At 32.3% G+C, this 27,206-nt stretch overlaps 3 protein-coding genes across 3 annotated transcripts; all 3 read left to right on the top strand.

The window, feature by feature from the left end:
• Window positions 1–154: 154 nt before the first annotated feature.
• Window positions 155–13,733, top strand: Bma-rpoa-1 (Uncharacterized protein; the record flags this gene model as incomplete). The annotated part of the gene is made up of 33 exons (XM_043079037.1): window positions 155–286; window positions 807–977; window positions 1,304–1,484; window positions 1,967–2,139; window positions 2,398–2,578; window positions 2,671–2,897; window positions 3,156–3,356; window positions 3,468–3,635; window positions 3,966–4,168; window positions 4,276–4,402; window positions 4,551–4,773; window positions 5,038–5,261; window positions 5,402–5,550; window positions 5,897–6,047; window positions 6,199–6,292; window positions 6,457–6,607; window positions 6,747–6,846; window positions 7,102–7,287; window positions 7,617–7,745; window positions 7,839–8,006; window positions 8,355–8,546; window positions 8,829–8,964; window positions 9,108–9,304; window positions 9,726–9,850; window positions 10,108–10,293; window positions 10,478–10,547; window positions 10,871–11,023; window positions 11,150–11,284; window positions 11,674–11,754; window positions 12,068–12,235; window positions 12,630–12,740; window positions 13,217–13,409; window positions 13,606–13,733. 33 exons carry the CDS (start codon window positions 155–157, stop codon window positions 13,731–13,733), a joined length of 5,214 nt encoding a protein of 1,737 aa, XP_042934971.1.
• A 2,206-nt stretch (window positions 13,734–15,939) lies between these two features.
• On the top strand, window positions 15,940–21,555 carry Bm8944 (Uncharacterized protein; the record flags this gene model as incomplete). Its single annotated transcript, XM_043079036.1, has 12 exons — window positions 15,940–16,030; window positions 17,347–17,441; window positions 17,657–17,772; window positions 18,149–18,318; window positions 18,639–18,756; window positions 19,049–19,139; window positions 19,730–19,789; window positions 20,085–20,244; window positions 20,412–20,510; window positions 20,925–21,020; window positions 21,248–21,359; window positions 21,426–21,555. 12 exons carry the CDS (start codon window positions 15,940–15,942, stop codon window positions 21,553–21,555), a joined length of 1,338 nt encoding a protein of 445 aa, XP_042934970.1.
• Window positions 21,556–23,550: 1,995 nt separating this feature from the next.
• Bm2865 (Uncharacterized protein) lies at window positions 23,551–26,519 on the top strand (the record flags this gene model as incomplete). Its single annotated transcript, XM_001900066.2, has 11 exons — window positions 23,551–23,612; window positions 23,769–23,856; window positions 24,139–24,209; window positions 24,312–24,447; window positions 24,599–24,786; window positions 24,946–25,042; window positions 25,174–25,305; window positions 25,437–25,559; window positions 25,704–25,826; window positions 26,016–26,197; window positions 26,369–26,519. The coding sequence occupies 11 exons, from the start codon at window positions 23,551–23,553 to the stop codon at window positions 26,517–26,519; spliced, it is 1,353 nt and encodes a 450-aa protein (XP_001900101.2).
• Between the last annotated feature and the right edge of the window lie 687 nt (window positions 26,520–27,206).

The raw sequence follows: 27,206 nt of genomic DNA, 5'->3' as shown, positions 1-27,206 counted from the left end.
CTTGACTGCTATAAAAACCCGAAATAATTTTACTTTTGTCTTTTTGATTTTAGGTAACCTTATAGTTGGTTTATACTCGTATTGTGATATGTTGTTGTCTTATTCGTAATTATCTTTTACTGTTCATTAATTTTCATTTCTTTCTTTTAGCTCAATGGCAGATATATTTGGTCCGGGACATGAGCCATATAAAATACTGGATCGATTACAATTACGGTGCTATCTGCCGCACGAAATCGAGCGGATCAGTGTTCTAAGGATTACCGAAACAAAAGCATTCGATGAAGTCTGTCTTTTCAGTGTACCTTAGAATGCTATTTTGCACAAGTATAGCGTAGTAGTTGAAGTTCCAAGCACATAATCACTATGATTTCTGTGTCGAGTAAGGATTGTATAATTCGCACAGCAAGTAACGTGGACAATACAACTTTCATATGATGTTGCATTATGAATTGACTGCAAATATAAATGCAGTTCATTATATAAAAGTAGTTATGGACATACTGAAAGTATTTCTAAGAGATTTAGAGAAAAAAAAAAAAAAAAAAAAACGTTGCATTTAGTTGATAGACAAGCAGAGTAATGATGAAAATATCTTACAACTATCTTTTCTCAAAATTTATAGTTATAATAATAAAAGTAAAGCATATTTGCTAATGCTATTGATCTGCTTGCAGTTACAGCACTGGTCAGTTGTTGTTTACTAATTTCTTAAATGCAAGACATCTCTGTGGATGGAAATAATTACAATCAAAGCGGATTATTAATTTGTGTACTGTTGATTTAATCTAACTTTCGCATATCAGATTGGACATCCAATTAGTGGTGGTTTATATGATTTGCGATTGGGCCCGTTAGAGACATTCGACACCTGTGAGACATGTCATCAGCAAGGGACTTATTGTCCAGGACACATGGGCCATATTCAGCTCGATATTCCAGCGTTCAATCCACTTTTATTCGGTTTCACTTTTTCCGTAAGTTAACTTTCAGTCATTCTTGGAAGATTAATCGATTCTGATCACAAATGTTCTGATTACAAATGCTTAGTTAGCCAATGACTGACCAGAGTATTTGAGTAACTAAAACATAAGTCTCTTCCAGAAAGTCTTTGTTTATCAAATCGAAATGTAAATATACACGTATGGTTTTCTGAATACGGAAATGTAGATTGCTAAATAATTATATAATATCTAAGTAATCTGCATCTAATATATTTGAAATGTTCAAGTTTTTTGAAGTTCAAAGAGTTGCCTGATGGATTAACTATCTCTTTGTTAATCTACCACAAAATTACTTTAAGTTAATGAATGGAACGTGTGTACAGTGTCACAGATTAACGTGCAACTCATCTGGTTTGCCAGCGAAACTCCTTCTAGCTCAGCTTCGAGCACTGGATCTTGGTCTCGTTTCAGTCGCGCAAGAACTTGATGGTTTTATCAAAGATCATTTTTCTGCAGAAAGTGGGACTGGAACTTTGGATGGTCCGTTCATATTTTTAATTTTTTTAAATCATAAAATTAGGAGTAAATTAGAAGTAGCTCATTATAGAGTAGGATATTATAACTAAATTTTTTCGAAATACTAGATATTATAGTTAAAATAAATCAAAGAGAAATTGAAAATTATTTATATTTTTGAATGAATATTTTACCAGCTTCCTGTATGTTTGGACGTGACATATTAAGCGTCACGAAAGGGTAGTGCTTTTATGAAGTGAAAGATTTTTAAGTATTATCCGGATTCTGAAATTAGAGGGAAACACAGATCTGCAGTAAACATTTGTGAAATAAATTTTTGAAATGGGCCAGTTCAAACTAAATTTTTTCCAGTTATGTTGATGTGATTTCTAAAATTCGAAATACTGGATATTATAACTAAAATAAGTCACATTTGGTGGATTTTTAGTGTGATAGTTTTGGCTGTTTTTCCATATTTTTTAGACAGAATTTTTTATTTAATCTAGGAAATGCACCAATTCTCTCAGATGAAATCAATGCGTGCAAAGAACTGGATAACTTTCTCGATAAATTCAATGAGCAAGTGGGTTCAGGCATTGACAAAAATCGGTCTTTTCCCGTTAAAAATGCCTTGGAGTTGAGAAGATCGTTGATTCGAAATTTTTGTAGAGAACAGCTTGTGAGTTACGGTTTATTTCACTTTTAATAACTTTTTATATGGTAAAAATTCTACATTTTAAAGTTGCTACATTACCTTTCTTATTTTTTATTATGGATACTAAAGAAGCTTTACTATATTCTTGATGTGTTTGACAATAATGGATGATGATGTTTTGTAATATAAAGTGAATTTGTAAGTAGGACTATAAAATTTTGAGCAAGTATTAGTTGACCAAGTATTAGTCGGGAGGAGACATTTAACTGTTTCTTATTGCAGTTCAAACATCGGCGACGATGTAGATTATGTAATCGAAGTAATGGAATCATTCGTAACGATGGTGGCCGTTGCATTTTGATTGATTTTGGTGGAACGAATAGTATGAAACGACTGAAGCGGACGGTACGTTCTGCACCCCTTGAAAATATTGGAAATATCGAGGATCAGGAAATTGACGCTGGTAAGTTTAAAACTTTCAAATATGTTTCAACCGTATGTATTCCAGAAATGTGAGATTCACACAATGATTTAGATTTATAAAATTTTCTTCAGGTCAGGATATGAAAGCAGAAGACAAAAAGTTTAGCGACGAAAGGATTGCTTATGGGTCATTAGCGAGTACCTCAGAACAAATTTTGCGTGATCAGATGCAGTGGGTGCTAAGGGGAAATTGCGATAAGTTAGCTTGGCGAGGCGCTGAGGTACGGGAACATTTTCGTATACTTTGGCAAAACGATGGGCCTCTACTGAAGAAAGTGTTCCCTGTGTTCGATTCTGAAGTAATTTATCTTTTCTTTTTTGAATTTGCTGAAACCTTAGATTTTCCAATTTATCTACATTTTCTTTACACCGCTTGAAGACTTTCCTGAAAAAATATCTTCAGATATGTAATATAACCGTTTTTACTATTCTTGCATTGGTTTTTATAATGAAATGTAATAACTTCATTATGTATGTGTAATTATTTAGTGAAAGCTTCCTATGAAATGGTTAGATTTCATTATTCCTAGTATTTCTAAAATAACATTTGTTTATAGGATGACAGACATTGTCCTCTTGATGTTCTATTTTGTGAAGCAGTGCTAGTTCCACCTACGAAGTATCGACCAGTTCGAATCTTCAAAGGTGATAAATTTGAAAATCCACAGAGTGTTAATCTTCGAAAATTGTTAGAAGCTTCAGAAACAATTCGAGCTATTCGGTTAGCATTATCTGGGAACAATGAAAAAGCTGTTTTGGTAAGAACTTTTTCGGCACACCTTTATAGTTAAAAAACATATATGTTTTTGTTCACTGGTTTGCTGTTTTTTCTTTGTTTTCAGTTCTTTTGATAAACAACTGAATTTTAGAACTTGGTGTCAGAAAATGTTCTTGGACAAACAATGCAAGCCAAAATGCATAATGCATATTTGATACTGCAGCAACGTATGGGAGCCATTTTCGATCAAGATCTAGACAAGTGGACAGATGTAAGAATTCAGGTCCCTGGTATCAAGCAGATTTTAGAGAAGAAGCAGGTTTGATTTTCTTCTTACCGTTATGTCTGCTGAATTTCTTGCATAAAAAATTTTAACTGATATTAAATATAATTTAAAAATAAGTAATATAGCACATACTTTTCTCCACCGCACTTATGAAATTGAGCTTTTTGCTAGGAAAATTAGTAACATGTAAAAAAAATTTATTGAATTTATAATGATGTAAATGTAATACAGTCATAAGAGCAGTCTTACTAGAATATTCTATGTTATTTGGAACCTATATATTTTTCTAGAAAAGACGGTTCAAAATGTAATCGACATATAGGAAAAAGTTCATCTTGTTTTGACATATGCTTTTTGTTTCAGGGCTTATTTCGTATGAACATGATGGGCAAACGTGTTAATTTTGCTTGTCGTTCTGTGATCACCCCAGATCCCTATCTAGATATTGATGAAATTGGTATACCTGAGCTTTTCGCTAAGAAACTTACTGTAACCGAATCTGTGAATGCTATGAATTTGGTTAGATTACGAAAAATGATCAAAAACGGTCCAAATTTTCACCCTGGGTATGAATTACTTCTATTTAAAAATAGTGGAAGGTTATTCGTTTTTTGATAATCCAATTTTTTGAATTGAACTTATTCCTGTAATCTTTTAAAATTTAAACTTTCAGTGCCAACTTTATTCAAAAACCAGGTCGATACACACAAGTTTTGTCGGTAAATAAAAGAAATGAGCGCGATGCAGCTGCAAAACGCCTTCAGCCGGGTAGTAGCTCTCATCTTGGTTATCCTATTCAGGTTATTTTTGTGAAATTATGTTATCTTAGGAAACAGTTATTGTTGATTTTTTTTTTTTTTGATTGGAATTGAATTTGGATCGGTAATCAAAAACTCTTGAATTTATCTAGCAGTGAAATTTGTTCATCTAAAAGGAATGAAGTTTTAGGTTCTGCGACATCTAGATAAAGGTGATTTAGTGCTAATGAATCGGCAACCATCCTTGCATAAACCATCAATGATGGGTCACAGAGCTCGGGTGCTTAAAAGCCAGCGAGCACTACGCATGAATTATGCACCCTGCAAAGCATACAATGCTGACTTTGATGGTGATGAAATGAATGGACATTTTGTACAAAATCGAATTGCGCAGACTGAGCTTGCAGAAATTGGTAAGTTTTTTTTTTTCTTTGAGTTTCGTTCTAAAACAACTTTTTCAGTTTTCACCATTTTTTGATGAAAAATTATGTTTTGGAATGTTTGATGGTGATGAAATTAATGGACATCCTTAACTTTGGATATAAAATCTTTTTAATGTTATTGCTGCAAAGAAACGAAAAATCTAGTCGGTATAGATGTTCTGAAATGTCTATTAGAGAAACTAAAATGTTTGAATTGTATCTTTGAATCATCAGTAAGCAAAAGAATGCTTCTAGCTAATGTTGGATCAAATTTTTTGGTGCCGAAAGATGGAACGCCCTTATTGGGTCTGATCCAAGATCATGTAGTGTCAGGAGTTTTGTTAACAATCCGGGGACGGTTTTTCAATAAAGAAGATTTTATGCACTTGGTACTTTCGGCCTTCGCTGAAACTACGCAACGGTTGGTCATTCCACCTCCAGCTATGTTAAAACCAGAGGTTTTATGGAGCGGAAAGCAGGTAAGATTTCGTTTCAGTGCTATGAAAAATTCAGTACTTGCTCTCATGATCCTTAACGCTTTGGAAAATAATTCAGGAAACGTTGTCATGAGAAGATGATTTATTTTAATTCATATAAAAAAGTTTGAGTATAATTTCAGATAATAAGCACAGTATTAAGAAATTGTATTCCTCTGCATAAACCATTGCTGAATATAAGGAGTAAGGCGAAGACTCCACTTTCATGTTGGAAAGTTGAGGATCATTCTGCACCGAAGTTCAATATGAGTGAGTCAGAAGTTGTTTTCAGGTGCACTGCTTACTTTGTTTTCTCTTAGTGGTACTTCCTTGTACCTGAATTTACTTAGATTTGATTTTTATAACATAGAGATTAGAATCAGAGTCTATTTTTGAAATTAGGTGTTTGTACTTCTTTGTTTATCCTCATTTGTTGTTGCTAACTTTGAGTGCTTCATATTGGTTAGTTTGAAATATTAGAGACCAGTTCCAACTTTTTACTTCTGAATGTTTTGTTGCAAAGAAAGCGCATAGATTTATTTTATGGTTTAATATCAGAACTTCTCTTTTGTTCTCGAATTTATCATTGGTTAGGTACCTTATTATAAAATAAATCTTCCTATTTTGTAAATTTATAGGCAGGCCGAATTACTGGTAGGTGTGTTAGATAAACAACATTATGGAAGCACACAATATGGATTAATACACTGTTGCTGGGATCTATATGGTCATCAATTTGCTACACGAATTTTAAGCTGTTTCTCACGTCTTTTTACAACTCATCTGCAGGTTTTCCATCTTTCATGATTCTGATTTATTTTTTGGAAAAATGCCACTTCTTTTTGGTTGCCATACCTTACAACACATTTATTTAGTTCCGTTCTTGCAGAAATCTGTATAATATTTTAATTTATATATTTTTTGTTTTGTTTAATTATAGTATCATGGGTTTACTCTTGGCGTCGCAGATATTCTTATTCGAAAAGAAGCAGACAAGCAAAGAAAGAAAGAGATTAAAGCGCTTCGGAAATGTGGTATGTATTTGTGGATTGGAAGTTTTTCTGCCATTCTCAGTCCTCATTTTTGCGAGCAGTTTAAAATAGAGTAAACAGATTGGAGTATTTGAGTTAGTTGACAAAATAGAGAAAAAAATAACCATTTGGAAGAAATTGATTTTGGAAATATTTTGAAATGTTAGGTGATACTGTGGTTAGAGAGTGCTTCAATTTGGATGAGGATGCGGATGAATCGGAAATAAAACATGTAATGGCAAGTGCGTATTGTAATCCGAAAGGTGAGCAAAATTATATACAACAGTTGGATTACAAGATGAAAGAAACATTGAACCGGTTCAATGAAAGGATAAATAGGCACGATTTTTTAATTCTTTTTTCTTTATTTTTGGTTTTCTAAAATAATTTTTCATCGTTTAAAATTCATTTTACATGCTTTCTCATCATTTTCTAAGCTTTAAATTAAATATTACAGTGTCTGTATGCCAGCAGGACTGATAAAATTATTCCCACAAAATGCATTGCAATTGATGATACTTTCCGGTGCTAAAGGTACAATGGTCAATTCAGTTCAGGTATTTCCACAAATTACTATAATTTGCATGTCAGATATATAGATTAATCGTTCTTCTTTGCTTAGACTAATGCATGGCGAAGAACCGTTTGTAATAGTTTTGAAAATTATATAAGCATGATTTCTTTTAACTTTAATTATAGATGACGAGTTTCAGAAATATGTTTGAATCTCAGTGAAAAATTTCTCCTAACAGCAGCGATGTGTATAGAATTAGTCACTGCTAAATGAAAAACAGAATTATGAAAATTAACAGATAAGCTGCGAACTGGGCCAGATTGAATTGGAAGGACATAGACCACCAATGACGAATGCAGGTCGTACACTGCCATCTTTTCGTTCTTTCGATACTTCACCACGTGCTGGTGGTTTTGTCGATCAACGGTTTTTGACAGGCATTAATCCGCAAGAACTATTCTTCCATACCATGGCTGGACGAGAGGTCTTTTTATGTTTTATTATCAAGCATTCTAGTCACAAGGAACTTTTATTTTATTTTTAAATCAGATAAATGTGATGTTCGTCCAGATAAATTTATTTGGAAGGTGAATATTGTGTTAGAATAGATTTCGAAACTAGTTACTCTTCACAAAGCATCAAGTTTAATTTCCATTCTACAAATGCATTTTGTCTTTTTAGTAAAAAATTTTCGTCAAGTTGAACTTTTGAGTTTGGCAAAATATTCTATTTTTTTGCAAGATATAACCTTTATTAATTTTTTTTTTTTTTTTTCAAGTCACTTATAAAATTAGAAAAAAAGAGAAAAAACAGGGCTTGATTGATACGGCTGTGAAAACATCTCGATCTGGTTACTTGCAACGTTGTATTGTGAAACATTTGGAAGGCCTGGTAGCGCAATATGATTCCACTGTGCGTGACCATGATGGTAGCATCATCCAGGTATTTTGTTTTGATCATATGTTAGACATGTCATGTAACATTTCTAATTGTTTAAGTATCGGTCTTTATCAAGACATATGTAATGTATTACAGTTCCGATATGGCGAAGATGGGATGGATGTCTGTAAAAGCACATTTATGGATTCTAAACAATTTGATTTTCTGGCTGATAACATGCAAGTGTTACGTTCACGTGTACTACCGGTAGATTATAACGAAGATGATTGGGATTTGAAGAAATGTGAAAAAGCGTACAAAAAGGTAATTTCATTATCAGGAGAATAAAAAATAAGACACAGTTGTCTTAGATTTATGTCAATCTTGTGAGTCAGAGTTCCTGAAATTTTTTGATTAAGTTGTTTAAAGAAGTTTTTTGGAAATATTCAAAGAAATCTTTTGAGAACATCCACTATCGTTAAATAATATAGTTCAGAATGTTCGATCACAGTTAACGTCCATATGTTACATGATATTTATTCTGAATCATTTGAATTTTTATCAGGATATCAGGATATGGAGTTTGAAATATGAACTTTTGATTAGGCTTGTTTTAACTTGAGTGTATTTGGCAATCACGTTAAAAAGTTAATCGCAGTTCATTTTTAAAAGATCAAAAAATGGCGTCGTAAATACGGCATACACAAAAGAAAAGTATATACGAGTGGTTATGTGGAGTTTTCCAAGGAGTATCGAGGAACGCCGAAAGAAAAAGTTCAAAAGATGTGGTTTGAATTAACTGATGAAGAGCGTTATGAGTATCATAGCAAGGCTGGTAAAGCTTGCCCAACTGCTGTTGATGAGGTATTGATTTGAATAATATCTTTTTACTGCTTGCGAATGCATATCATCTGCACTGGTTTATTTTTACTTTACTGTGACTTGATCCTTTCCAGAATTCCTTGGGTTGACTTGAACATGAATTTTATTCTCATATTTATTAGTCGCTAGAATACGGTTTAGTAATTAATTCATTTCTAGTGTACTTGTATTTTTTCTGTTTTAGTTTCATTCAAATTTTTTTAGCTACAAACTTAATCAAGATAAAGTGAGAAATGCATCTTTCTTATTTCTTATGTTTTCTAGAAGATGAATCCAAATCGTTCTTTGGGTGCTTTGCCGCAGAAACTTCTTGACGATATAGATGACTACATATGCAGGAAGTCAACTACTGATGCTGATATTTCGCTTGATACCTTTCGAAAATCTTTATATTGGAAAGGTCTTTTTATATAAATATATCAAGAGCATGAACTGCTAGAAATTATTGCTGCTTACGTTTGAAATATCCATCATTTACTGATTTAATTTTCTTTCAAATTTATTTAAACTTAGTTTTTGTTTGAAACTGTAATTTATTTGAAGGAATGCGTTGTCGGGTGGATCCTGGCGAAAATGTTGGCTTGTTAGCGGCCCAGTCTATTGGCGAGCCATCAACTCAGATGACCCTGAACACTTTCCACTTTGCGGGAAGAGGTGAAATGAACGTTACTTTGGGTATTCCTCGGTTACGCGAAATTTTGATGACTGCTAGTAATGACATTAAAACACCCAGTACAGAAGTGAGTCGCAAATTTGTACTTACTTTGAACTCTTCAGTGTTAACGTTTTGAAAATTCATTACTTTGTAAGCGTGCTTTAATGATCCATATAACTAACTTTTGTAATATATATATATATATATATATATAAGCCTTTCGTACAACATTACCATGTAATGATTTTAAAGTAAATGTTACATTAATGGCATTTTGAATTTGCATTCATTGCAGTTTTGGATGACGAATTTTAGTTGTTAAAATGGAGTCTTCTTTTTCTATCAGCTAAAGTAATGGCCCTGACATTAAGATAAAGCTTTACTCATTATTAAAGTGAGCTGATTGATTGCTTCATTCATTTAACGCTTTAGAGTTAATTATCGGCAAATTAATTTTTATGAACTATGTTCTAGTGGAATCCTGAATAGGAATTTTCTCGTTTCAGATTCATATAAAGCCGGGTACTTCGTCGGAGCGCATTGAAACTATCAAAAGAGAGTTAGGTCGAATTTATTTGAAAGAATTAATTAAGAAATTCACAATTGATGAACGCATTAATCTTGATGGAAAGTAAGTCTTCGATCTTGTGTATTATTTAATATTAACGCCTCTTAACTCGTCTTCTCTAGCTTGCATTTTTTTTTTTTTTTTTTGTCTTTTGGAAGCATTTTCTGTAATTCAAAGTGTAAGAGTGGTGATGGACATGGGATATAGTTTTTAAACGTTCATAATTATTTGATATTTTGGTGTTATAAAGCATTTTTTTTTAAGAAATGACAGTTCTATTGTAATTATTTTTGGAGTTTAATTGTATAATCCGTTTCTAGAGAAACATGGCGCTGCTACGATCTTCGTATTGAGCTATTACGAGCGAAAGAAAGAATTGAATGTATCCGACACATATCACGTCATCGGATATTGACCGAAGTGGAACGTCGATTCGTGAAAGCAATTGGAAAGCGTATTTCTGATCGATGCAGAGAGATGACTGATCATCAGGCATTACAACATAAGTCAGTTTTGTTTATCATCTTTTACTATGTTCTATAATATATAATATAATATTAATGTGTTTATTTTCTCTTAGTGGTATTAATTCTTAGTTAACTCTTTTTTAGTTCTTACTTAAACTCATCAGAATTATGTAGATTTGTATATATATATATATATATATATTAAATTTGATTATGTTATCAGAAAACTGAAATTGAATAATTTGACTGTTGGTACTGGAGACGAAAAAGAAACATCAAAACCCAAGAAACAGGTAATAACTACTATAAATCATTTCAGGCTGTTGTTAGTTAACTAAATAGATTGAAATAATGTAGCCATCCCAATATGTTATTGTTTAAAGTCACAGAAATTCTGATTTCCCCTTAGAATTAAGTTGGACATTCGGAATGGGAGAGTGTGATTAAATCATCACATCGCTTTTCTTGAAGAAGTGTTAAACCGGATATTCCAGTGATGAAACTTCTTAAAATCAGATGTTAAAATTTTTGGATCAGAATAGAAGAAAAACAGTGAAAAAAAAGTGATGACCATTTGATGAAATGAAATTGAAATTGATATTTATATATGTTGAAGGATGATGAATTGAGTAGCGATGAAGAAGATGGTGGAGGGATTGACCTAGATGCTGATGGAATGCGTATTCTGAAACGTCACTTAGATGATGCTGCAGAATATGAAGGGGAAGAAGATGAGCAGCGAATCGTCCTATCGCAGCAGAAAGTTGAGGTTTTGTTTTGCCTCTCCTTTTTATTGCTTCCCATATCTCTTTAATCTGATGTTTAGGATTTCAACTGTTTGTTACTTTGGTCAGTTATCAGCTTATATTGCCTAATCATAATACAAATTATTCAGGATACTTTTATGGAAATTTCAACCGAAAGTGAAGGCGAAAATGCAGAAACAACAGTGGAACGAGATGCAGATGCAAATGATTCGTCGCTTGATGCTCAATTAAGGTCTCAGGAAGCAGAAGCTTCCCGTATACAGGTATAGCTTTTCACATTTTGATTTTATAGGCTCATCTTTCTCATCATTAAACTGTGAAGTTCTATTTTTTTAATTGGAGTAAAGCAATTTCTTATGACGTAGTTTTTAAGTCTCGAAATATTCCGGCATTATTTTCGAATGAAAGTATTTTAGTGAAAATTGCTGTTTATTTATCATAACTTATCCAAGAATGATTTCATAAATAAAGTAATAAGCTGCATATAATTTTTATAATTTTTTTAGAATTTTATATGGTTTTTATAAATGCTTTATAGATTATCCATCTGCTGGTCTGCCTACATGATTGCGTTTTCTAGTCACTATGATTTTTTCTCTTTAAGGAAGAATTTCAGCCTTTATATTAAACCTAGATAATAGTTTGTTTGCAGAGTGTCATTACATCATCACCTTTGGTAAAAGATTACAAATTCGATGTGAAAAGCAATCGATGGTGTACTGTCACTTTTCAGGTACTCTTTATATTATGTTTTTCAAAAACATTTTGAGAGCATTTCTTTCTAGATTACCAGTGTTAGGATCTGTGGTCATTGCTGAAATATTTCTTTAGTTTTTTATTTCCTTTAAAATAATTCTTTCGCAGGCCATCTTTTCGTGACAATAACCACTCTTCCCAAATACTTCTGGTTATGATACTGTCTTTCAAATACTGAAATCTTAAGCGTCAATTTCATTATAATTGAGTTGTTGAATAGTGGAGGGCTTAGGCTTAGGCCATGGTGATGATGTTTGTAATTTATTCCCGGTGTTTATTAATAATTTTAGCTACCGTTGAGCACCAAAACAAAATTAGATGTAGGTGCTTTGGTTGAAAGAGAATTGGAAAATTTCTTAGTCTGGGAAACACCGGGAATTGAGAAGTGTATTGTTCGCTGTGAAAATCGCGGTGATGATCAGTACCAGGTTTTGGCTACGCAGGGTATCAATGTGCAGGTGATGAATTTTATGGTCACTGTCACAACTGATAACGATATCTCTAAATTTCCAGATTGCTTTCGACATTTCCTCCACCTGATATTTTATTTTCAATTGGCAACTTCAAAGTTGATGAAAATTTCCTCTATTCTATCGATTTTAAATCAATTTAGTTTTGCTTTACTGCTGCTAGTTACAAATGGAATAATTATTTCGTTGCTATAATTACTTTTAGTTTAATTTACCCTATTTATTTAGAAGAGTGAATAAATTAAAGGCATTAAGCCAGCTTATTGAACCAAATCATTTAAAATATATCACCCTTAAACTGACTTATTCATTTATTAATCGCATTATCATTCCATATTTCTGCTAGATATTTCTTTAAAAAGAAGAAAGCAAATTTTTTTAGGCATTGATGAAACATTCGGATGTGCTTGATGTGAATACGTTATATTCTAATGATCTGAACATGATGTGTAATAATTATGGTATCGAAGCATGTGGTCGAGCTTTAGTAAAAGTTAGTAGATTAATGATTAGTTGATAAGTAATTGTTGTAATTAATAATTATTCTTGCCAAATATTCTATATCAAATTTTTTTATCCGTGTAATGGATACTGGAAAGGAAACTTATGGAATACAGATTAACATTATGCGACGAACCTTTTTTCATTCACTTCATCTCTTATGTCTCATTTTATTAATATTACAGTGAAGAGAAATATATGATTTGTCGAAGATTAACGCTGTGGTTTTTTAAAATTTTATTAAAAGATTAACACTGTGAAGTTCAAATTTTAATCAAAAGTGATTGGATATAAGGCAGGAACAGCGTAGCTAGTGAGATGATGTAGGAGGAGGAAGACGGAAAACAGTGCATTTTGTGAATGTATTAAGTTGTTCCTAGTTTGTATAGATAGCATTATCCTTTTGTTATTTTCTAAAGATTTTATCATGAACTAAAGAAATTTGAATATAATGTTTGATTATTTCAGGAAATAATTCGTGTTTTTACACCGTATGGAATCGATGTAAATTGGCGACATTTAACACTTGCTGCTGATTACATGACTTTTACGGGGAGAATTCAACCGTTTAGCCGTGGTGCAATGAGTTTAAGTGCTTCACCGCTTCAGCGAATGACGTTCGAAACAACAATCGCATTCATGCGTGATGCTCTTATAAATGGTTGGATATCATACTTGTGTTCCGAATGAATTTCTTCAATTTTTGATACTTAGTTCTTGAAAGGCTGCAATGAATAAGTATGATTATTGAATTCGTAAATGGCAGTTTCAGCAATAATGAGGAATACTCAGCTAAAAAATGGGAAGCAGTAGGTTTTTGAAAATCAATTTCAATTTGTAAAGATCGAATATTTCAGGTGACGATGATCATTTAATGTCTCCATCATCGAGATTAGTGATTGGTGGATTATTACGTGGTGGTACTGGTATTTTTGATGTTATGTTACCTAAACTTAATATTTTAACTGCTTATAATAAATCTTAGCAGCTCTTCGAATTTCTAAAGCGTTCTGGGAATTGTTTCTTATATAATTTAAGGTTTTGTCTTTTTATAGTCCGATTCATCTTTTCATGTGAAAGATGAAATCTACAGCCTTCTGTTTTTTGTCAAGAGCATTATTTTTCTTCCATGAGAATGGAACTTAATCTAGATTTTTTGAAACTTCCAATTTATTTGGAGTCGTCTCGGGTATTTCTGTTCATAAACGGATCAGGAAGATTTCTTCTGTGCAATTTTCTTAAAGTTGAAATGGTAATATTTTTCTGGTTTTTACGGTTTCACTGTTGAGGGCGTTCATTTCATACTTTGTAATGCGTTTATAAACACTGTGCTTAGGCTTAACCTTGCACTTCTGGAGTCTTCAATATGACTGTGTATGCTTTCTTCTTTCACTTATTTTCAACACACATTTGTGAGATTAATATTGTGTAGGAGCAATTTTTATGTGGAAAAGTTCATGCGTTTGTTATTTTTGATATCAAAAATATATCTATTGAGCTATTCAATGAAAATTGCCGTTTAAAGATCAGTATCGTGAAACCATTAGAAGTGTTCCCACTTATTTGAGAATTCTAAGAATAAAAATTCTGTTATGTTTTAATCATCTGTTCTAATTGTTTCCCTACTATTACCAGTTGGTTTTGAATTCTGCTTTAAATTAGTTCACCATGGAAGGGAATTTCTCTGAAATAAGTGGAACTGCGTTTGATGACATAGTTCTTTCAATTTATACTGAATTCTGTTGAATAGTTCCAGTGAATATATTGTTTTGATTATTTGAAGTGATACGGGAAATAATCAAATAAAACAAAACGTAAACCTTTTATCGAATTTGTTTATAGTAACTTATGTAAAGATGAAATTAAAAGGATGGAAAGAAAAATAATGGATTCGAATGCTAAAAGAACACAAGACTGCTGATTGAATTTTGTAGTTTTTCCCGTTGCTGGAAATTAAGAGCGACTTAAAGTCGATTTTGTGCTATAGTCAAATATTAAAATTAGAACATTTCCGGATGGTAAGGATAGAGAACTGTATGAAAAATTCCTAAAAGTTGCAGTTCTCTAAATTGATAATTGTTAAGTGTTGTTCTACACATTTTTTTCCTTTTTTTTCTCCTAAATAAGTCGCAAATAGTGACAATTATGGGTTCAACTAATCATTGATTTGTCATATTAGGACTATTAAGTAACGTGTTTTAAAAATATAATATGGTATCTGTCAGTAGTTATGAGATGGTAAAGTAAAGCAATCAACATTAGCTGCATATTACGGTGCGGATTTGATGCGTCAATTTGTTATAACCTCAACAGATGACCAATATTTCGGTGCGGTAATAACGCTGCATCTAGTGTCTACGTGATAGGGTAATGATGTATGCAGCTGTTCGAGAAAAGTGTGAGAAGCTGATAAAGTGGTTCTATAAATAAGTAAAGGAAGAATGCTCGCAGGAAATAAACCACGTCAAAGTATTAAAAAATATTTCGCATAGAGGGAGAAATCCTTAGCCTTCTTACTAATGAAAATGTCACGCAAATTTCATTGTTTTAAAAATCCTGAAAATGCAAAAAACTGCATAACAAAGCCTTAACGCAAAGTCCTTCACTATCAAAAATGATCCTGAATTTAGAATTTTACCACTGTACACAAGCAACACTTTACAAATTTCTTGCATAGAGACACTATCAGTTTAATTTTATTATTCTTCCGTATTATCAATCCGGTGTCCGATATTTTCCTCGTTAAACAAGAATTTCGATATCCAACAAATGACGTGTGTCAGTATCAGAACTTGTAATATTAACAGAACTCTATCCAGTCCTGACAGTAATCACAAGTAATTATGTAACTTTATAAATTTTGTTTTTTTTAGTTCCTTGCCTTATGCTTTTAATTATTTATTTATATATTTGTTGTTTCATCTGTTTCTCCTATTCCGTTTGCTTATTTTCTCAGTTTGTTCTTATATCCACTTAGTATTATTTGCTGAGAATTACATACACATCATACATATCATAGAAACAATTATCTCGAGGCCTCTATTTCTATTAAACCGACCTCTGACACTGAGATTTTATTGGACGGGTTCTCATTACTTTTATATAACTAGAATTGGGAATTATTCTGACAGATTAGGTTGGGAAATAGTGTTGAGTGAGACCATATTCTTTTAGCAAGGACGTGAGAAGTGATGGCTTCTTTCTCGAGTCCCGATAATATGAGCAGGAAAAGGATCAATACTGTAAAGGAAATCTTATGGTCATCCCACTATTTTATGATAGGTTCTCTTCGTTTAATGATTCATTTGCACTAATTTAGTTTTGTCCATACAAATCGACTTGTCACGTTAGAGTGTATGTGACAATAAGTTTTGTTAGATCTTCACGCAGTACAGAAATATTCATTTTAAAAAAGTTGAGGGAAATCTTGCAGTCTGTAGTTTCTGGAATGATCCTTCCAAAATTTTATTTTCTGCACGTATCCACAGTTTCAGCAGGGATTCTTCCTAATTTAGGATATTTGTTTGGCGTTTCCACTAAAGTATTATAGGTTTTGAGAAGAATTACGTATTGTCATGCAACTGTTCTTTATTATTTGCTGCGTTACGTGACTACGTCAGTTTCAGAGTCAGTTTTCAGTTTGTTTCAGTACATCGCAATGACGTCGTCTTCGTCTTCGTAGTTTCGGTAGTTACTAGGATGATTATTTTTTATACTGCCTTCCCTCACTCAGATAGTTACTAGGATGATTATTTTTTATGGTGCCTTCCCTCACTCAGACTTTTTTATTTCTCTTCTAAAACTCGTTCCCAATTTAATTTTGGACTTTGGTCATTAATCTCTAAAATAATTTGTGATTTAGATAAATCAACACATCAGCTTCTCGAAGATGAATAAAGATGGAGGCGAGACAAAATCGGTATAACTTTTCTTAATTAATCAGTTTTTTTAACCGTCTACGCATTTCATTACCGTTATCATCTATAGCAGGTTGTTGGAGTGGCTTTAACTTCGATCCCTGTGTTCTATTGGATGTTGTGTCCCTCTTCTGTTCTCTCAGTCGTTTCATATCAAGTAGTTAATTACTGCTAGGTTTTTTGGAATTAAACGTTTTCGTTATCAGATTTTAGTATAGTTCATTTTCCTCTATTGGTTACTATGCCTTTTGATCTGAAATTTTATTTTTATGTTCATATACTTTAATCCTTCTAGAAGTTCTTCCGTTATTTTAGTATAGAAATGGTCGAGAAATGAAGCTTTTTCCGTCATCGTTAGATAGTCGTTCTTCCACGCTTTTCATGAGGAGATTCCTTTTTATTATAGTGTCAGATATCATCAAAAAACGCCTGCTTATTCCAACTTCGGCCTTTAAAGACATCATAATTGACGGCAAGTGATAGTTGACTTTCCTTATCTACTACTACTTTTCCATATGAACATGGTTATACTTTTGCTCTAGAATTATGAATTATTTAAATTAACTTACTTGATAAATGAAGTCTGTAAATTTGAAATTGAGATTATAAGTTGACATTTGAAGTGCTTTAGCAAAGTTTGAATTTAATGTTAACAACTAAAGTTTTAAAATGTTATTGAAGGCCTGAAATGTTGCATCGTCACTGAGGATACAGAGCTAGGCAAGAAATTATCTGCACTTCTTTATGCTGTCTCGGAAGCCATTGAAAAGCATTATGTAAGTTAACTAATATTGCTAATATTAAAATACTGTCCTCGTGTTTGCTGAGGACATTTTGAAGTCTTACAAGAATCGTGCGTAGTTCCAGTTAGCAAGAGTACACCTTCAATTTACAAGCTAAAATATTGTATAAAGTATGTAAAAAATATTGTATAAAGTACGTTTTTCAACTTATTTCTTTAATATATTTGAATATGAGATATCTGTTTTAGCTACATGATTTCTTTATTTTAATTTCAACTGATGAAGCAGATAACATGGATGAAGTGGTTGAAGCATACACTCTTACTTTTACTTATACTGATGGCGGTAGATTGCTTTTTCGTAGGTAAGTTAAAATTGGTTCATCTCTTAATTTCACTGATTTTTCTCCTCAAAAATTATCCTAAATAACCATTTAGACAGTGTTTCCCACAACTTCTAAAAAATGACCAGATGGGTATATACATCACCAGATGGCTTTGGAAATCTTTTTATTGATTTCTATCGTACCATCCTTCTTGCCGGTCAAATAACTAGAAAGCAACTTTTCAAACATTTCTGAAAATGTTTAGAAAATTCATGAAAATTGCAAGAACCCAAGATTTTTGTTTTACTTATTTCATAAAGTTTTAGAAACCGATATTCGGAAATGATGTAAATGATGTATTAGTCGTATCATATTATTTACATTGCTATCTTTGCCAAAATTCGTGGTATTCTAGTTATTACAGTAATTGTAGTCCATCGCACGAAATTGCGCTTTCATGTGAAAATGTCACTGAATTGCGAAAGGAAGTCATCGCCCTACTACACCGCTTAGATGTTCTTATGAATATACTATCGCCAGTTCCGCAGAGCGCTTTTCCGTATTTCAAGCTTACCTATTATACAAGTTTGTTGTTTTGCAATATTCAGTATTGAGTATTTTAATTTCATTGAAGTTACATTTCAAAGCTCATGATCAGTTAACTTTTATATTCAAGAGTTCCATATATTTTTGTGTTTAATCTGACAAGAAGCTATTCTGACGGCCCTCATGAGTTTAACGACGGTAATTTCAATTACCGTATGCTCTACCATTGCTATTGGTATAACAAAATTAACTTGTTAGGAGGAACTTATAATCTCAATTGGTTGGTTTAACTGCTAAGAAATGAAATCTATATTCACATATTGTGAAACTTTATGTTTTTCTCAATTTACAAATTTCAGGCACTCCACATAGTTATGAACCAGCCGGTTTTAAGCCGTCATCAACTACATATCGCTTCAAAAATATGACTTTCATTTCAAAAATATCAGCTGGCACTTTCAGTACAAAATTTCAGAGGTAGATGTTCTTTACCAAAGACGCAGGTGATGTTAGACGGAATTGAAGTTTTATTTGAAAATAACTTTATTGAAACTGATTCCGCTCATGATTTTTGAATTGCAGAAGATGGACTGTTTGCTCATTATCTTGTATTTTTTTTTTTGAAAAGACATTATGGTTATTATTTCGGCTGATGTGTTTTTAGGAATGTATCTCACTTCGTTTCACAATTGCTTCTTAATATAAACTTTGAAAATGTGAGATTAATTAAGAGAGGAAGTCAGTCTAAGAGAATTTCTTCTTTTTCTAGTTGCTCTGTGTGTCTGGAGTCCGTTTTCTTTGGGAGTGCAAATGAACAGTATGAACAGAATTCTTCAAGGATTGATAAGGATGAACCACAAGTAAGTTCTTAGAAAATCGGGTCATATATCCCTTCTGCAATGAAAATTAAATCTTTTGCAAAATCTCATCGATAATGAATGTTAGTCATTCCTAGTGCTTGTATTTTTTCCAAGTACTGTATACTAACACCATGATTTCCAGGAATTTTTTCATCACTAACTTTAAACTTATTAATGGAAACAGTAGAGAAGGGATTTCTATATGTCAGAATAAATCTTGGACCACGTTTTTATTCGTCACAGTGTTCTTTTACCGACTAGCGTATTCTTCTAGTGATTACGTGTTGAAATGCGAAGTTTATAATATTATCTAAGGAACCCCATTCATTCTAAGCGCTAGTTTTGTTATTAGTAAATTTGGATGACTGAAGGGAAGTGATTCTGTTCAGTAGAAAAAAAAAGTTAATGTTTCTTGAAATATTTTAAGTGTTTCCGATCAGAGAGGTGTGTTTCATTTTCTTCAACTTCAAAAGAATTCACTAAACTCATAAGATACGTAATTTATCCATCTACTCACAATTTTTGGGAGATGATAATATTATCATCTTGTTCGAAAACAGTATTCCTCTAAGTTAAATCAACTTTTGCAGATGCTGAAAGGAATAATCGGCGAAACTCCGAAGGGTAGACCGAAGAAAGACAGGCTGATTGTTTGTGCTTAATGACCATTTTTCCTTTAAGATTTGCTCATGGTTTTTACAAATTGTGACTTTTGTGACATGGTTTTAAATTTCAGAAGCCAAAGAAGATGAAGTATGATGGAAAAACAAAAGAAACGATGAATAAAGTAATTAAAGCTCTCCCTCCTCATTCAGGAGCTCTCCTTCCCCTATCCAATATTTTTTTTTTTTTCGAATTAGAAACAATGCTTAAATATTTGTATTAAATATTTAATTGGATATTTAAATATATGTTTTAAATATATGATGATCAAAGTTATTCCAGCAAATCGTAGAAGATGAAGATAATGGACCAGAGTTAATGAATGTGCGTGTTTCTTCACAGTACAGACAAATGGAAGCTAAAGATTACGTTTCACAACAAAGCAGTATTGAAATTATTGAATCGATGCGAGCCTCGTTGTTGGAAGATAATTCTCCAAACGGTTTATTATGATTTAATCATCGCATATGTATGAGAACGATATTCTTATAAAAATGTTACTTGTGCAACGCACAAGGTTTGTCTGAACATGAAGGAAATCTTTTTTTTTTTTATTATCGAGATATTCTTAATGAATAAATATGATGATTGATTTTGTTTTTATTACAGAACCTTCTGAAACAGAGAAAATCATTTTAAGCAGTGTAGAAGCAGTCGCCAGCACAGCAGATTTGCAGAAGAGTGGTTTTATTCCTCAACATTCGGGAGGTAGTTTGCCTTTCTTGAATTTCTGGTTTGAGTATGATGTTTACAATATGAATTTGTTATTATCAGTTGCTATTTTCGTCCCTTACTTTTTATTTTGGCCGAGTCATATCTTGAATTTTGTTCTCAGTGTTTATTGATTTCTCACCGATGTTGTCAATTAGCAAATAAACACTTAGTTTAAGTATGGCGGAAAACTTTTTGCATATGTCCCGATTTTACTCTAAGTAGAATTCGATATTTTTGATAAAATGAATTGGCAAGGTAAAAGGATATAGAATTTACCGAAATTTAGGGCAAATGAAATGGCGCAGTGTATAAGGAATACGGAAATTTGTTTTTTTTTTTTTATTTTTTTTTTTTTATTTTCTCCTGCTTTCACGCTTTTTGTTCTTATTTATTTTGTTTTATGTATAGACAGCGAAGACGTCCCAGAAAGTTCGGGACAGTTCGCAACGTTCGGTTCCCCGAGTGATCCTTACATAAATTCACCGCGTATGGATTCTACTTTTTGTAAGTTGATAGAAAAGACTTTGTTGAATGTTTATTTTACATTCCCATTTGATCCCCCCATTAAAGCACTGCACCTTTACGTGGTTGTCTGGCACATAAAGCTTCACATTTTTTGAGTTTTTAGAAAATCTTAGCACTCTTATTCACTATATTCATTTTTTCTTTATCAACACTTTGGAATTTGCAAAATTTTAGCATACTCTTACCTGTGTGTCTTTCAAATTTAGCTTTACCGACGGTCGCGGAACTTGTTAGTCGTGAACCCGTTCTTAAGAAAGGCTCAACCACCGGAAGCTCGTCGTCTGGAAACAACGTCACTGCCAAACCAGATGTAGCAGGGTAAGCCAATGTGTCCAGATTCTTTGTTCTCTTTCAACAACATTCCGAGTAAAAAATCGATTTCAGAGAATTGTTCACTGAACGCAGTTCGAGTGCTGAGAGAACGCCGAGTGCCGAACCAAAGGCAAAGAAAATGAAAATTAGTCGTTCAAAACTTGATTATCATATGGTAATTTATTTCAAATTCATAATTTAAATATTTACATTGACATTGGTATCCTACATCTTGTAGTTAGATATTTGATGCATTACTGTCACTGTCTCCCAATTTGTTTCATCTCTTGTGGGGTCACTAAAATTATTATGAAAGGCTTTGCCGTGATGATTTTTTGTAGAATAAACTGATGAAAAGGTGTGTAGCATAGGCAGACAAAAGAATAAGGCAAAAGTTAAGGATAAGAATATAAAGTTAAAGCAAATGAAATTTTCGCAAACTATTCAAGACACCAACCAGATTTAGACCCAGCAGGAGTTTGTGATAAATATCAGCACCAGAATTTCTTTTTCAAGGTTTTATATATATATATATATATATATATATATATATTACATGTTGATAAAAATACTAATAGTGTGAAAATTAGAATCCAAAATATCAGAAACGAAGTTTTTTTCTTTTTTGTTTTTTTGAAACTTTTTTGTTCCTCTGTAATCAATTAAAGTCTGGCTTAATTCCTTTCTGTCCTTTTTGCAGAGATAAATTTTGACAGAAAGATTTCTTTGGGAAGATAAACGATATGATAATAATTCACCTTTGAAGAGCCTAATTTACGAGAAGTCCTCGAAGTTGATTTGAAGGTTGAGGAATTGATTTCATCTAAATTATTAGTCAATTTCGTTTAATGAAAAATTTTGGTGTTTCTATCATTCGTTTTACCATTTTTATTTCTCTTCCTTGAAGTTCTCGCATCTCTTGTGGGTTGTATTTCTGACTTCTCGAAATACCACACGTTAACGAAAGAGATGTTTCATTCAAATTTAAAGGATACATAAAGCAAACTTTGCATGTGGGAGGACGAGACATCAATATGATGGCACAAATTTTGTAATAATGACACTTTGACTTACATTAACTAGTATATAACCTTTATCTACCTTAAAGTATTTCATATGAATTTGTTCATATGTTCAGTTTTTGTTCAACACCTGTCTGTATGAACATTTTGCTATGCATCTTTTCATCATTTGTTGTTTCACTTAATGACATTCAAAAGAACAGATGCTTCGTTTTTACTTATCCTTTTTCTTTTTTGTTGTTAGTTCGTCTTCTATCATGAAATGGATTTTGTTGACTGGTTTGAATTGCTTCATTAGTTATAAAAATAAAATTTTTCACTTGGCTTTTCAAGCTTGCACTATTTTGTTTCAAAGATTCAAGTTTTGGTACTTTTTGTGGACCTAATATTGTTATATATGTGAGGAAAATAGAATAATAGGAATGGAAAAATGATTGTTAGGGGAAGTGGAAATTTAAGATGAGGAAAAAGAAAGTAATTTTTATTACGAGACAGCTTTGATTTCTAATAATTTATTGGAGCATAAGGAATTGTCTACAAATTCTTTTAAAGGATCTTTTGCATTTGTATATTAGAGTCGTGAATTTATAAGCACTGTCACCATACTTTACAGATTGTTCTTAATAAACTAAACAAAATGGATTGCTAGATAACAATTTTGTAGTCTTTACAACAATTCATCGACTCGTTGGAAAGGCCGATATTAATAATTTAAAATTAATCTGGTAGGAATTTTATTCTGACAAAAATGACATTTCCAGATATTTTAGAGGTTTTTGACAAAGTCTGACACTGTAGAATATAATTTTTGTTTTGATCCCAACAAGATTTTAATTTATTAGCAATTGTTAATCTACGGTCCCATATCATATATACCTTAAAAATCATGTTAATTCTGGACAGAAATCAGTTATTTGTTTATCGAAACTTTTAATATTTCGATTGCTAATTGAACGACTTACTTCGCTTCTTAGTTACATCCGTGTTGCCTTTTTTTTTCTCTCTTTTTGGATCTTTTATGTGAGATACAGTGACTAGGAATGAAACTATCGTGGTGGAATGCACCTTACAATCAGGTACTCCATCTGTCATTGGTCTTTGCTGTGGTGCCATGGCTTTATAGCTATTTCAACGAACAACATCGAAAACAGTCATATTCAGTGGAACAGGCTGTAATGCTAGCATGGGAGAGAGTAATAACTCAGCCTACAGTGCTTTTTCGACGAGTGGTGATCGGGTTTGTTTTTATGTCTTTTGAATTACTAGAGCTTCTTGTCCCAAAATGCTTTAAAATATTATTCTGTATTTCGAATGTTTGTTCAAGATTTATTGAAAATAATTTTCACAATTATCAATTGTTCTATTTTCTACCATAGGTTTTTGAAGATTTCAGGATTAACTGCAACGTTGATATGGTTGTTACCGGGACGAGTCTATTAGAACGCCTAAATGGTACTTCCACTAATCGAAAGGACCATGAAGTTTCACATTTAGCATATTTTTTTAATACGATTTTTGATTAAACTCTTAATACAGCAGCACTCTACCACTCTTTGTGAGTAATAATATAATTGAAGCGCTAAGCCTCTTTCAGTTAAAATTGTTTATCTTCACATGTTCTGAGAAAATAAACATGTCGAATGAATAGAATATTCTTCCTGTGCTCATCATATTCATACTGAAAGGTTACAAAATTGGTGATTATCGGAACATGAAGTGACAAACCAATATTAAATTTTTAGTTTAAGTGGATTTGTTTTTAGGTGATCAAAAATGTTAATGATTTGTATGAATCTTTCGCTTACTTCTTTTCACGAGGAGCTGCTGCCGAAAGGTGACTTTTTATCGAAGTTTGGCGAGATTATTTGTTCAAGCTTTTGCTACTATTTTATTTTTATCAGTGAAACTTTCTGAATTTTCCATTTCACTCTTCTAGACACATATCAGATCCGAAAATGTTTCAAATACTTGCACAATTCGCGGGTGAACCTCGTCATCGACCTCATCATTACATCGGTGGGAATGCGGCTCTGATGGCCCAAAAGATAGCTACTTCTTTTCCGAGAACTACTGTAAGTTGTACACAGTTATATATTTGAATATAATGAATATTATATAAAATAGCTGCTTTTGTTTAAAATGTGTCTTAACAGTTATCAACTTGTCTGAATAAGTTCGATAGGCAAAGAAACTTTTATTTGATTCCTGCTGCAAGTGTTTCAGACATACCTGGTTGGTCCTATTGGACCTCGAAGCCATGTCTTACTTCATCCATCAATAGTTCGTACGAATTCAACTCGCATTGTAAAGGATGAGTTACATGTCATTATAGAATACAAACAAGGTGAAATTCTTGATGAATATGTAGCACCAGCTTCATCACGTTTCATTACTTCGCACGATCAATATAGGTCGGTTCTTAAAAATATGGCAAAATTTTGATTTATATACTAAATTATTTCTCAGCCAGGTTTTAGAAAAGTGTTGGCTTCCTGAAATTCAACTCCTTTTTTGTTTTTTTATTTTTGCCGTTGCGATTTTTTTGCTCTCAATATTTTATTATAATTCAGTGGCAGTGCTGTTGTGATTGAAATGTTTTTCAAAGCAATAAGTCAGTTTAATCCTGATCTGGTAATTTTAGCTGGTGTTCATCTCCTGCAAAATCAGGTGGGTTTGTTTTATTGTATTAGTTTTATCAAAAACTTTGAAGTTTTAGTAATACAATGACTTTGATGTTGAATTTTCTTCATTTTTCATGCACTTCTCATTTCTATTTAATGTATATTTGATCATTATAGAATAAGGAAATGCGGATGGAGAAACTTCGCTTGATTAAGCGAAGTTTGTTGCAAGTAAAACACAATATCCCTATTCATTTCCAACTTGGAAACATGGGCAATCCTGACCACGTTGCTGAAGTGCTTCATAGAGTTCGTTGGTTTTTCCTTAAGTTTAAAGTCCAGTTACGTTTTTACCAGGAGATTTATTTACTTACTCTTCATTTTGTTCTTTTTATTTGCTCTTCAATTTCATTTTGTTAAGATTATTTAATTTTGTTCAGATTGTGCCTCACGTTGATTCGTTAGGTTTAAACGAACAAGAACTTGCATTTTTCTCTCATGTTGCTAATGGGCCATACACAGATCTTTATCCTGTTTTCCCTGGTGCAATACACGTGTACAAAGTGAGATATTTTTGAGTTTTTGTAGAAATTTAGTGTTTAATCAAGCATCTCTACAGTTCAGTCGGATTATATTGTTACATTTCATTAATACAAATCTATTAAATACATTTAACACTTGGAAATTCGTGTGAATTTTTCTTGAAGGTAGTCGAAATGTTGTATTGGCTGTTGACGAAGTTTGGACACGATAGTACTGATCCAGAATCAAAGAATTACCAATATAGGCTATCCAGAATACACTTTCATTCCTTAACCTTTCATCTAATGGTAGGTCGCGATAATTATCAGCTGCTACCATTCTATCAATGTTTGCTATGTTGCAATATATGAAAGCTCTGTATTTTTCAAAAATCTAAAATGTTAATTTGCAAATCTAAAATGCTCAACTTTCCAGTTTAAATTAAATCTGATTAAGTTAATGAATTGTAAATTAGCATACTTGCTAATCTTTTAAAGGTTTATAAAGGGACGGACTGGTCGAATTTGGCTTCTGGTCTGGCGGCAGGTGCCAAGGTTGCAGCCCGTCAGTCCTGTAAAATTACAAATGACTTGAATACAGATAATTTGGAAGTAAGAATATCAAAGGCTCATTTGCTTGACAAGGAAATTGGAAAGCGATATGTTTTCGAACCACAGAGGTATTTTTATCTCTGACTTTTAGTGAGGGACTGTAGGTTCAGAAGTTAGAGTTTTTAAAAGGTTTTTTTTTTTAAGATGCGAGTTAGCTATCCCTGGATTTTATCTTTTCTGAAATCAGGCTAGCTTTGAATATTAACTGGACATATTTTAAATGTAATTTTGAGTTTCAGACCTATAGCTTCATGGATGCGTAATGACGTTATATTTATTTATACACCTGCGCTCATATGCAAATTCCCAACCAGAACAGTCGGTGTTGATGATGCCGTCTCAGCTACCGGACTTATATTCTCGCAATTTTATCGATTTTCTACCTGGTAAATCGATATAATTATATGGCATAAACGTTCGAAAGCTTGTAAAGAAATGCGTTTGAAACCATGACAATGCGTTTTTTTTTTTTTTTTTTTTGAGAAGCTATAAGTTAATGAAATGATTAATTCATTTTTGAAATTTTTTTTTTTTCTTCTGGAATGTTTCTGTTGAAATACAGCCAACATGTTCATACGTTTTTGAGTTTTGAAATTTCATAAAAGTTCTGCAAAGATTTCAATTTCTTAAGAAGTTTACATTACAAATATGTAGATTACTTGTTTTTTGAAACCAAATTCTATGTTTCTTTTTTATTTTTGAAGAATATTTTGTTTTAAATTTCAGTTTCCCTTCCTAGTACGTCTGCGATGCATTTCACATTACTACTATCTTTTCTTTGCTGTGTACAGTGTTCTCTAGTCATTACAATACTCGGTGATTCATTTCTACTTCCACGGGAGAAACTTCTGTTGTGTGTAGCATATGTTTATAATTTTTAGCAACTTTGATAAAGTTTCATGATTTGATTGTCTTATTTTACAAATTATTGACGGTGAAGTCACTAAAAATACCATTGAAGTAAGAATATTTGGCCCAAAAAGTTACAGTCATCAAAAGTTTGATACATCGAGGATTCATTTTTGTGAGGTAATGCTGTATATCTCTGTGCATCTTTTTAGTGATACTTTGAAGTAA

This window comes from Brugia malayi (genome assembly GCF_000002995.4).
Source record: "Brugia malayi strain FR3 genome assembly, contig: Bm_v4_Chr2_contig_001, whole genome shotgun sequence".
NCBI classification, from domain to species: Eukaryota; Metazoa; Nematoda; class Chromadorea; order Rhabditida; family Onchocercidae; genus Brugia; species Brugia malayi.
The sequence above is the reverse complement of the archived record's forward strand: the minus strand, read 5'-3'. Positions and strand labels throughout refer to the sequence as shown.